This window comes from Cygnus olor, chromosome 15, assembly GCF_009769625.2.
Source record: "Cygnus olor isolate bCygOlo1 chromosome 15, bCygOlo1.pri.v2, whole genome shotgun sequence".
NCBI lineage: Eukaryota > Metazoa > Chordata > Aves > Anseriformes > Anatidae > Cygnus > Cygnus olor.
Window position 1 is genome coordinate 255,311 of NC_049183.1, and position 12,259 is coordinate 267,569.

General features: G+C 35.9%; 1 protein-coding gene across 4 annotated transcripts in view; it reads right to left on the reverse strand.

Moving 5' to 3' along the window:
- Positions 1–12,259, reverse strand: part of PARN (poly(A)-specific ribonuclease) — a 62,541-nt gene that overhangs the window by 37,788 nt on the left and 12,494 nt on the right. For all 4 annotated transcript variants that reach the window (XM_040574181.1, XM_040574180.1, XM_040574182.1 and 1 more), the window contains 7 exons: positions 12,187–12,243; positions 11,080–11,157; positions 9,890–9,933; positions 9,404–9,446; positions 7,577–7,652; positions 5,521–5,631; positions 5,367–5,436 (listed from right to left, as the gene is read on the reverse strand). In XM_040574181.1, coding sequence (XP_040430115.1) covers positions 5,367–5,436; positions 5,521–5,631; positions 7,577–7,652; positions 9,404–9,446; positions 9,890–9,933; positions 11,080–11,157; positions 12,187–12,243 — 479 coding nt within the window. The remainder of the gene's footprint in view (positions 1–5,366; positions 5,437–5,520; positions 5,632–7,576; positions 7,653–9,403; positions 9,447–9,889; positions 9,934–11,079; positions 11,158–12,186; positions 12,244–12,259) is intronic.

The window sequence follows — 12,259 nt, forward strand, 5'->3', positions numbered from 1 at the left end:
CTCTTTTTGCCCTTTAACGTGTAATTAAATAGTTTCAAATGACACTTATGAAATGTTTTCCGTATAAGCTCATATTCAGTTCATACAATATTTTCCTCCAAAACAAGAATTAAAAGTAGTCTTAAATCCTGTCATAGGCATAGATGCTACAGTACTGTTACAAAATATTTGCAGTGCATTATGTTCACTGGGGAGCTAAAATAAATGTTTTCTATCATGGCTTCGAAAAGCTTTAAAAATGTTTACCAGATTGATTACAGTATTAAAGTAAATAAAAACCTCATATAAATAGACAATAATAACATTTTAAGCATGTAGACTGATCTGTAATTCCCTAGAGTCTTTGTATCTTACTATATTCACCATTAGTGTTTATGATTTTGAACATAATGTTCTTTCAGTTACTCGTATCACTGAAGTCTCCAGGAACGCAGTTTGTAACTTGTCTTTACTATAAATACTTAGGAAAAAAATACTGGGGGAAAACAGATTTTGTGATTGGTGTAGATGTGAGCCAGAGGGGCTTCAGAGTGCTGGCAGCAGTTACAGCGCACACTGTCCTATCTAATTTCTCTTTCTAAGCCTCAGGGCAAATATGACATAATGTGTATTGTGCCCCTGAGCACTGAGGAACCCCAAAGCAGTTTTTAAAATCAATATACATTAGAAACATTCAAATCAATTAACTTCAGAAATTTCAGCAATGCAAACATGCCACTGAGTGACTGAGACAGTTTACAAAGGAGTCAGAGTTTCTTCTTAGGTTTAGCCTTAGCCATACTTGTACAACTTTGGCTTCATTACAGTCACTCGTCTAAATGGGACAGGAATGACATCTTGCGAAGCAGGCTAGCTTCGGAACAGATTCCATAAGGAACCAAAAAAATGTCATTACTCTGACATCTCCTTGACAACTCCCAGAGATCCAGAGTAATACTGGCAGGACACACAGTGCTATTGCTCCCAAACAAACAAAAAGCCACCCACCCAGACAAAAAATGGACTGGAGGCTTTGCTCACATCACGGTTATCTCTGAGCGGTAAAGGTACACCTTACAAGAAATTAAAGGGAGGGGGAACACAAAGAGGCAGTGTGGGACAACTTGACAACTGGGTGAATTTTACTAAAATTCAACAAAAACTTCTAGCAAAAATTCTGGGTAAGCTACCCTCGCCCAGGTTTTATGATGTTTAGGAAAGCAATACAAGACCCAACAGCAAGAACAGATTTATGCCAAAAATGCATATACCAGAGATTAAGACCAGTTTTTCATTCTCTGAGGCACTGGTCCTACGTTTATCTATTTAGTCAAAGAACTTCTCTAAACAGCATTTACACACATACAAACACACACACACACACACACACTCCCTGAAGAAGTGGCGTAAACACTGATTTTAAGTGCATTTCCAGTATGTTACAGCAGCAACGACATCTTGTAGCACTAATTTATATCATATGGATTATATGCACAGAGCTGCAGCATAATCTCTAATCATGTATCCGTGTTTATAGCTGCAAGATTCCTCATCTGCAAAAAAATTAAAGTAATAAGGTTGTTCTGTATGACAACACAAACTCTATATTAAGTTAGCTAGGTTCTTGAAGTTGTAGCTATGGCATTGGTTTTCATTACATTAAGCTGTAATTAATTAAATATATATTAAGTTAAGAAAAAAGCTAATTCCTAATCTGTTTAGAGGCTACAACCAGATCGCATGGTCAGAGGTCTATTTCTCAATGTACAACAACATCTTAGGAACTCTGATGTGTTTTAAGTCAGCTACTTGAAAGCTGACTGCTTCAGTGGCAAGTCAAGTAAAAGAAGGAGAGCAAGGCTACGATCAGGACATTTCACAGCAACGCGTAAGTAGTCTCAAGTAGTCAACATCTTTCCTCTGCACTGAGCTAGGATGAAAGTTTTCACAGCTGTGTGATGAACTCGGTAGAGAAACCAATGCAGCTGAAGAAAGAAAAGGCTTTTTTTTTTTAAACCCAGATGGGTTTACCGGTCCTGCTAGCACTGCCTCACATGGCTGAAAGCATGACAGCAACTGTTTACTTGTACAGTGTGTTTGAAAAGCTATTGGTCAGGCTGCAGAAGAGCGCATTGACATTCTTTCGCAATTCTTCTGCGAAGAAAATTAATTTCATATAAAAGCAGAGATAAATTAAGTGATTTGCAATACACACTGGAGAATCTGACTCCCGCAAACACAGCACAAAGCCAAGCTATTTGCACATACTTCAAATTTTGGTTTCTGATATCCCTTCGTATGAAAAATATATTTCTAAGACAACTTCTACCTCTCTAGATTATCATGCTATCCAGCTCAGTAAAACATGGTGTTTTCATTTGTTTCCACCTCCAGCTACATCAAAAGGAAAAGAATACATCCAAATAACCTAGAGAGATCTGAATTATAGCTCTCATTTCCCATCGCTCGTTGACGGGAAGTAGAGAATAATTGTTTTTCCTTTCTCTTTGCTTCCCCATGGCCTTTGTTCCCCCCCCTCCCCTTTTTATTTTCACTTTAATTACATTATCTCAACCCATGAGCCTTTTGCTTTCAATCATACTTTCTTCTCCCCCCTCTTCTTTTGAGGAGGGTGATGAACAAGAGAACAGTTGTGGTGGAAATTTAGCTGCCCAACAGGACAGAACCACCACACATGATGAAACACCTGAACTATACACATAATAGCTTAGATATTAAAATACAAAGTCTCATCATTTCAACCCTTAAGTTCATCAAGATTAGAGGGATTACTCACAGCAGGTGACTTTCAAAGACTGCGTATATAAAATGAAGCATAAAGATTACAGAAATGCATGTCTTTCTGGAATTCTTGGCTTCTAAGTTGTTTACCATATAGCTTACTCCATTATATCTACAAAGAGCAAAACAACCCTAAAGCAAAGTTTGGTTTTAATTAGGTCTGCTGTTACAAGAAGCTGAAACTAAAGCTTTTACCTATGTTCATCATGAACCTGTATGAAAATTAACCTATATACTGCTGGACACCGCTCTTGAACAGCGAGCCAAGAAGTTCTATTACTGTAGTGACATAATTAAAGAGGTCAAACTAACAACCAAAAAAAAGGTATTACCTTCCCTTTGTTAAGGGAAGTTTGTAAAAAAAATCAAAGCTCAACTTTTCAGTTTTCAATTTACTCCCACCGTTCACATTAGTGAAAAGTCTATCTGAACAGAAAACATTTCCAAAATCCTATCAGTCACACCAATCATTTAAAAATTTCATCTCTGAACTATTTAAATATTAACTTGCAGAATTCAGATATGTTGAAATTAAGACTTTATAAGCAACCTAAAGAATCATAAAGAAGTGGTCTGCTTTAAAGAACGTTTTTCAAAGCTTTATCTTGATAGTTCAAACCGAGAACACTGCTTCTAAATAAGAGAAGAACTACTCTGTTCAGCTTCTTTCAGGAAAAACTTTTGTGACAGATAAACTTTCATTCATTTAGCTTACTGTTTGCATGTTGCAGTTTGTATTTTGCTTGAAGAACATGACTACAGCACAAAGAAAAAGGTTTCCTTGTTCTGACTGCTGCCCACAGGATCAGGTAGAACTTCTGGAGGAAGGAGGAAGATAGGTTTTTTTTCTCCCCAAGAAGAAGAGAAGATGCTCAGCTAGGGAAAGTTGCTAGATGACAAACTAGAGAAAAGTAGGAGTAGCAGAAAGCTAGCTGGCAGCCCCAAGCACACCTGCAAAAAAGCCCCATAAGCAACATACTTACTGGGGACTTTTTAATAACTCTGTAAATTGCATAAGCCCTGGATGCTACTTAAAGATGCTAAACAGACTAAGTGCTGTAAATAGACATCTGGTCTGCAAGGACATACTGCACAGAGCTGATGACTTGGTCATTTAGATATCCAACAGATCTGGCTTCTGGTGCGTACTTTTATCTTAAAAAAAGAAAAAAGTCACCTTATTCTGGTTTGTTAGTTTGCATTATAGTAAAACAAAAAAAAAGCTTTAAAAATGCAAGCCTTGGCCTACTCATTGTAAGGAAAAAGTGATGTAGTCTCACCTCCAAGCTCTGAGGTAAGGTGACAGATGTTAGTCAGAATACAGCAAAATCAAAGTTCATGTGAAAGTAAGGTATGGCAAGTCTTCCAGTTTCCTTGATTCAAAAATTATAAATAGCCTTTCAGAAACAAGAAGCTATAAGCTCTGAATAATGACAGAATGGATGAATATCCTTTTTTTCCCTTGTAAACAGTAGTTTTCAGCTTTTACTTAAGAAAAAAAAAAATAAAGCTGTTCTTCTCCCTGTAATTCTTTGGGAACTTTCCCTTTTGTTAGTTAGGCGGTGTTAACTCTGAAGCCAAAACAGACCAATTTTACAGTCCATGGCAGGCTTCCTCTAAAAACCTTGAAATGCCACTGTTGGAGGAATGCCACATTTAAAGCAGCCAATTTAATTCACTTGAAAAGCTTAAACTTAACCTATAGTTGTGACAATTTTAGAAGTCTCAGTTTTTACTTGCTACAGATATCCATCTCTAGGAAGAACTGAAAAAGCATATTGGTTAATGACTGAAAAAATAACTTCTGCAAATGGCATCTACTAGTTGGCACGTGTGCGCTTGTCTGTGTTGGTGTTACAGAAAACAGCCCTGTGACAAGTCTTATCTTAAAATGAAATTATGCTGACCAATTTTATCACCACCTTTACATTCAGATCAAGTGGTTATTGTATCAAAACCGTCCATAAAGACTTCTAAAGATTTCTCAAGTCTCGCATGTAATTCATGCAAGTACTTGCATGAACATCTAATTCAAAAATACCTAACAAAGCATCATCTAATAAAATTACTAATCATATGTGCTTACTATGCCTTTAAAAAATCCATTACCTGATAATACAATAGCTTTGTGTTATTTCGGATATTTTAGCTTTCCACATTGTTTAAGCATACTTAGTGTTAACAAATCAGCAGTCCCAGAGAGTGTCCTACAACAAAGAACACTTGACCAGTTTCTCCTCCACTAATCCCAAAGATTACTCTAAAAATAATTTTCTAAATTATAATCATATTCTCAACAATGGCACGGACAAAACCATTAAAGCAACCTAGGTATAATTCTCTTTTAAGTTTGCTTTTACAGGCTAGCAGAAAGTAAACCATTCTCTTCCAAAGAAAAGGTATTTACTGTATGAATTCTGGCCTCTTTGCAGCATTACTAGTGTGAAGAAGAAAGCCAATCAAAAAACTGAAGCGTAAAGAAAAATGAAGTTAGCCATTAATTTGGATGCCAGAGTTATATATTCTAAGACTAGTGTTATATTTCCATGTTTTAGCATTCTTTTTTTAATACAGCAACTACTTACTTGTTAAAAAAAGGTTCTATGAGTTTTGATCTAGCAGACACGTGATTTTTTGGAGGACTGAGGAACGAACCTGATAAAAAAGAAGAAAATCAGCGTGTAATGAGCAGCTACAGATACCACTAAGGAAAAGGTTTGAAAAAGACTATGTAGATACCTAGGAAATTAGCCATGGAGATGAAGCACAGTCCAGTAATGTAAGCATCATATCCTGCTTCATGAAGCTGTTCAGAAGAGGTATCATAACTTGGAAACCCTTCTGCACTTTCTGAGGAGAAAAAGTACTTTGTAAACAAATGTCACACAAGTTAAATGCAGCTGTGTATGTTTACCCCCCGTATTTATTATGTCAGAGAGTATCATTTGTACTAAGTTTTATGATTTTCAGAAGTTCTGAACCAAGCACAGCTTTTTTTTTTTTTTTTTTAAGAAGAATAGGTTCCTAGGATAGAAACCACTTCCTATTAAAAAGCTATTAATCTCCTCTTTCACAGACCTACCTAGCTACAATAGAATATTAATACTAATGCAGTGACAGATTTCCCCCCGCACCTCATTTTCTCATGACTGTCTTGTATTTAAGAGAACAGTTACTCAGGCTGATTGAAAACTAACACTAACCCCTTTGCTAGCTATCCAGCTGAACTATGGCCAGATTTTTCAAACTATTTAAATGATTAAGATGTAACTAAGTGACTAAAGGATATCTTTATAGATGACCATGTGTAGTGTTTCTGTGGTCTTGAAAAGTATTCCTTGAATCATCCCTGAAGGCAGAAACCTCAATATGCACCTGTCTGAAGGGAAGCATCCAAGAGTGCCTAAGTCTCACTACCAAAGATGCCTGTGCATATCACTTTTTCTTTAGTTAAAGTTTTCCCTCTCCCAACATAAAAGTTATGTCACCTCGGTAGCTAGCTTATCAGCCTGTAAAAAGATGGTTCCTTTTCCTCTAGAAGTTATACTGAGAATAGGACTGGAAGATTGCAGTTAACTGTTTAAAAAGCTTGAATTGTGACCTTTACATTAAGGTACAGACTGAAGAGTACACTCTCTGATTTCATCTAATTTATTACATTCTATCATAGCACAAGAAGCTAAAACAATGGTGAAACATACATAGGACTTAAAACAGGAATACAGAAATACTGTCATAACTTATATAATGTAAATAAGCAGATATAATTGTCATATTTTTAAAAGAGAAACTGGAATCCAAATTTGATAAATGAGTAACAAAACAGGCATTTTTCAGTTGAGCCCTTGTAACTGAGTTAACCTATAGGAACATATTTTGCTCAAGAAAAGAAATTTTTAAAAAACTGGTAAAATAATAACTTTATATAACATGAGCAAAAAAAGAGTACTTGACAGCTGCCAAATTATGTTACATCCTCAGGAGAAGCTACAGGGGACACAACACTAGGTCTGCATGCAATTACTGTACACTCCATGTGCATGGTACTTCTTAGGTCTAGGCACAAGGGACTCCTGGTCTTTGTCCACGATTGTAGAAGTAAAAATTGGTCATACATCTTATTCTCTCTCCTGTTACTACAGCTTAAGTGTATCTGCTGTGCACATTCAGCAACATAAAAAGTATCATTCATCTTGATTTTGATTAAGCATAGACTTTCCCTCCCAACATACTCTACTGTTCTGTATTGCCCTCTTTCTAAACCAGCAGCTCAAGAGAAATTCCAGAACCTTGAGATAAAGTTGTCCTTTGATAACATCTCCTTTCTTTCACCTCGAAGCAAAGAAAGCTCTAAAGGAACTTCACTAATTTCTAAAACACCTGTAAATAGTCGCTACTTGCAAATTTTCTTGGCTTTCTTTGTTCAAGTGCCTATCAGAGTACTCTGGCTTCAATCTGAAGGACTATAACAAATTAAACAGCTTGAAAGAGTTTCAAGTTACTCACCAAAATCAAGCTAAAGAACAAATGCCATCATTAGAAGATGACAGAACTGCTGTTCACTGAAATACTCCCATTCTTCTGTTATCTGAAATAAAGTGCAAGGATTCCTACCAACTTCCACTAATAGTTCTAAATGCAACTGCATTTATTTTTTAAGGTCCTTTTCAACAAAATACTAAATATTAGTAGGGAAATTCACATTTCAGGACAAGAATGAAAATAATGAAGACACTCTCTTTCCTCTGCTAGAGGAAAACATTTCCAAAAGAAGACCGTTTTGATATATCCTTACCAACTTTAGGAGGACTGAATGGAACTTCTTTTAAACGCTTTTCCAGTTCTGCAAGGGATGTATTATTAATGATCTCCTGCAAGAAAGGACAGCATTAACTGCCAGTGCCAAGCACATTTTCTCTGAAAACTGAAATCAAGTAGGATAAAATGAGTATTTACTGCTGCCACCTTGTGTCCTCTAAGGATTTATACGCAGCCACATTTCAAATTAAAACACCAAAGAAGTCTGCCAAGTTTTAAAAAGTTAACTTGCCTAGCCTACAACATACTCTCTCTGAGTTACAAGCATTTATTAATGCTCTTCAGAATTCTTGAGGTCAAATTATGCCAAAATACTATTTCTATTTCAATCTGTCACCATGCAGGGCATACGTGGTAAGGGAAGGCAGCACAAAGAACAAGGTAAAATATCCTAAATGTCAATCATAACGTTCGAAGGCATTCAAGGTGAGTATCGAGGTGCGCTTGCCAACTAGAAATTCTTGAATATTTGTATGTGTAAATACTGCTCATTTTTAAGTAGTTCAAAGACATGGAAAGAAGTTTTACAATCAGAAAGCTCATTTCATCAAATCCTACGCTTCTGCTCAGCCAAGATGCAATACTGAATATAATTTATGCACATACAATGTCATTAAAAAATATCCAGATTATTAAGTTTCTTTAAACCAAACTTAATTCACATTATTGAATAATCAAATATTCTTTGTCAATCAGTACAATGGAAAAACCATGCAGAATCAACAGCAACAGAAAACCAAAAATATCACGCAATATTTCTTAAGCAGAATTGGCTGAAATTTGAGGACCAAGTTTTGCTTTGGTTCTAAATCAAGACAGCTGTTTACAGTTATCATCACATCTCTGGTCTGAAAAGGTATGAAGAATTCTGTACAGTGAGCAAGCTCAACTCATGCATTGCATTGGCATCCCAAAGCGCCATTTGGTAACAGTTGCCCAAAACCTGAGCATCTACTGTAAAAATTAAAAATATCAACGTAACTGTACTAAATATAAAACTTGTGCTGGATTATTACTTTTCAGAATACAAAAGCCTCTATTATTACTACAGTAGTATTCAAGACAAACTTGAAAATATCTAAGTAGATCTTAATGAGATTTTCTGTTATGCAATATTCTTAAGTAAGAAAAGTACGCAGAAAGAGATGCTGCTCCATCAGCGCCTTTTTTTTTTTTTTTTAATATTTAATTCAATAGCTACACAGGAGATCACAAGAATATGCTCACCTATGTCAATACATCTTCCCTGGAAAAATAAAACTCATACTAAAAGAAGTTTTAAGAGAAACCTGTAAATTTTTTTCTCCTGCTGACTACCCACAGAACAGTAGGACATAGTAGAACCTAATGATGTTCCAGGGCCATTTTCTAGACAAATCTGAGTCAGATTCACAATATTCTGAAGCTTTGCATTTACAAGCAGCTTTTGTGTCTTATCTGTTCCTGAGTAACACTTCCCCTACTCCGAGTAGGTATGCAGTTTTGTGCTAATTTACAATACAAATAAATACATATCTAATCACATTTTAATTAGCCAAAGCTGTACATTTTGGAATTCAGAGCTGCTGTCACGTTAAAACTGCAACAAATACATATCACTCGTACAAATGTAAAAGTCTGTATTCCAAAATTTCAGAAGTTTCAATCAGGGGTCAAGGATTTATTTATTTATTTATTTTTAAACACAAAAGGGAGCATTGCAGAAAAAAATTGTTAGACATTTATCTCAAAGAAAATATTTCTTTTAATACATGTAATGCAAATTTGTATCTTCAAATCATTCTATAATACTACATTAATTTACCTTAAAAGGTTGTGTACTCGCCATCAGTTTAGTATCCAATAGCCTAGAAACAAAGTAAGAGTTAAGTATATTGAAACACAATAATGTCAATTTCACCAAATCCTCAAAAATGTTTTGGCTAATTAGCTGGGAATCAGCAGTTTCACCCTACTGTAACATTACTCTCTGGTCCTGGAGCAGCCAAAACATTACTTGGCTTTGTCCATTAACTAAGTAGGAAGAGATGCAATCAGTAGCAAATAAATCTTGTTCCAAATGTAGTACAGACTCAAAATGCCAATCATCATCCTGAAAACGAGGGGGTAGCCAAAAACATCTTTTGCCAAGAAGTAGATTAGCACTACTCTTCTGAAAGAGATGTTGCGGAACACTTAAAACTGTATTTAACTTGTTCAAAATTTTACTTCTAGTCACAGCGCTACAACAAACAGTATCAGCTTGATAAAACAATACCAAAGAAGTTACAAGTTTGAACTAAGATCTTACCGGGGAAAGACACATGATGTTACTTCTTTGAACTCACTTAGGTCCTAAATTAACAGTAACAAGAAAGTAAAATCCAAATATGTTAACTGTTTATCAGTCCCAGGATGGTAGTTAACAATAGCAACAATTAACCAATCAGCTTCTAAAACTGAGATACAGTGACTAAATTCACGTTTCATAAGAGATGCATTTGTCAGCATCGCTGTAAATACCACCTCCAATTACACAGAAGTACAGACTAATTATTTCTGGTTTGTCCATGATTCATAGAAGAAGCATTCTATCACCTCCAATACCCTATCCTATCATATATCCTAGGCTACCTCTAGTTCCAGCTGCAACAACAATTTTACTTAAATGTCTGAAAGGACATTCCCGGCATTTAATGTGTCCCTGGAAGATAAGCCATCACTCCAGGTGGACTGGTGACTTCCTATGGGTTTTGATCTTCCAAGATTCAAAAGTGCAGGCATAACTGATGACTGCTTGTCTTCAACACCATGTGAACATGTCCCAAACTGCTTTCACCCACCTCACAATCAAGTCTTTCCCATAACATCTACAAGCCCTTGAGGATCACAAGTAATATAACTACCATGCAGCCCATCCCTCCAATGAAACCTTTGGCTTCCTCAGACACCATCCTCAGTGCCAGCACATTACTTAGCTTAACTTAATTGTAAGACTACTGCAGCCATGAATTGTCAGACTGCCCTGGGGCAGTCATGAATGCATGCTCCCTCCAATTATTCAGGCATTGCAGCTCTTTAACCTAATGGACATCATCATAAATTTCTGTTATGAGATTTCTTATCATTCTATTAATTTTACTATATTTTATATAAAGACATTTTCCAACTTCGTAACTACTAGCGGAAAAAATAACATAATACACAAGTTCCAATCCGGTCTCCTAACAAATGTATCAGTTACATTTATCTGCCCTTATGCAAGCAGATTTTGAAGGACTAACAGACGTGCAGAAGGCACAATTCACTTCCAACATTTAACCCGAATGTTTTAAAAAGGTGAAGAATTCAGCTAAACTTTCTACATGAAGATTTAAGAAAATAAGGCAGTAGCCCAGAAGCCACAAGTGCTCTTTTTAAAATACCTTTCTATTGTTCTCAGAATAAACACATATATTAAAGCATTTATGTCACCATCTGAACACTGAGAAGATCACTTACATCAGGAAGAGGACAATAGAACTGGTGTATAGTATGCATAACATCAAGCAGCATGTTGTGCCCAATAACAAGCTTGCCCTGTGAAAAGTAAGTTAAATGTTAGTCACACTTCTAGCCATGGACAAAGCAAGGGCAGTATGTGAAAAGCACCTGTCACAGATGCTAGCTGAGAGCAGCTGGGAACAAACAGAAATCAAACCTCACGACTTGCTCTCCACCTGCCCCACAGACTCCTCCATTCTCTGAGGGCTGCTACTCCTCTCTTTCCTCTACTCCCAACCACTTATCACAGCCTTCGGCAGCAGCTTGAAATGATGAGAAGTAGAAAATAACACTAAGAGAGCTTCTCACAACTTTAATGTATTAAAGATTAAAGTAATATGTCAGTCTGCTAACTTTTAATTTACAGCTTGTACAACAAATCACAATATATTCTTTATGGTTGTAATTAATATATGACATATTAAGGGTGTGACGTGGCTTCTCACAGTGCGGAAACATTCATGCCAGGTGCTGTACAAGTTCCTTCTCAAAAAAGTGCAAGAATTTTTTTTAATGTTAACTCTGCTTCATTTGACATGACAACTTTTTCTGCTTCCATGCATCCTTCCTTAGCTAAAGAAAACAATATACACACACATTTGTTATCTCAAAAGCAGGCTGTCTCAACTACTTGGAAATAATCAGGCTGAAAGGTACATATGTCAAACTATAGCCTACTTAAACTACATAAGTAGAAAAGACCCAGATGACCTTCTGTGATTAAGCATTTAACTGCGGGAAAAATAAACAATCTTTTTTGAACATAGAAAAAACCTGAAAGCTTAGTTACCTAAGAGAATCTTGTTAAAAAAAAATACAAAAAAAAATCTGCCGTTGAGTCTTACAGATAATGAGGTCATTCACATCAATCAGTTTATGAGCTTACTTAACCTGACATACTAACCCATCGTAAACCATGTAACAATGTCAACTAGAAAAAAAGAAAATACCAAAAAGAGAAGCAACTTTAACATGCATTCCACCTTATCTTGCAAAATATAACAACAAAAGAAGCCTTTGTTGGAATTATTTTTCTAAAGGTACATTAAAAATCACATTACTCACAGAATTTGCAATAGCATGAACAACTCTGGAAAATCCTACCGCATCATTCAGTTCTTCCTGTAAGCAAAGATTC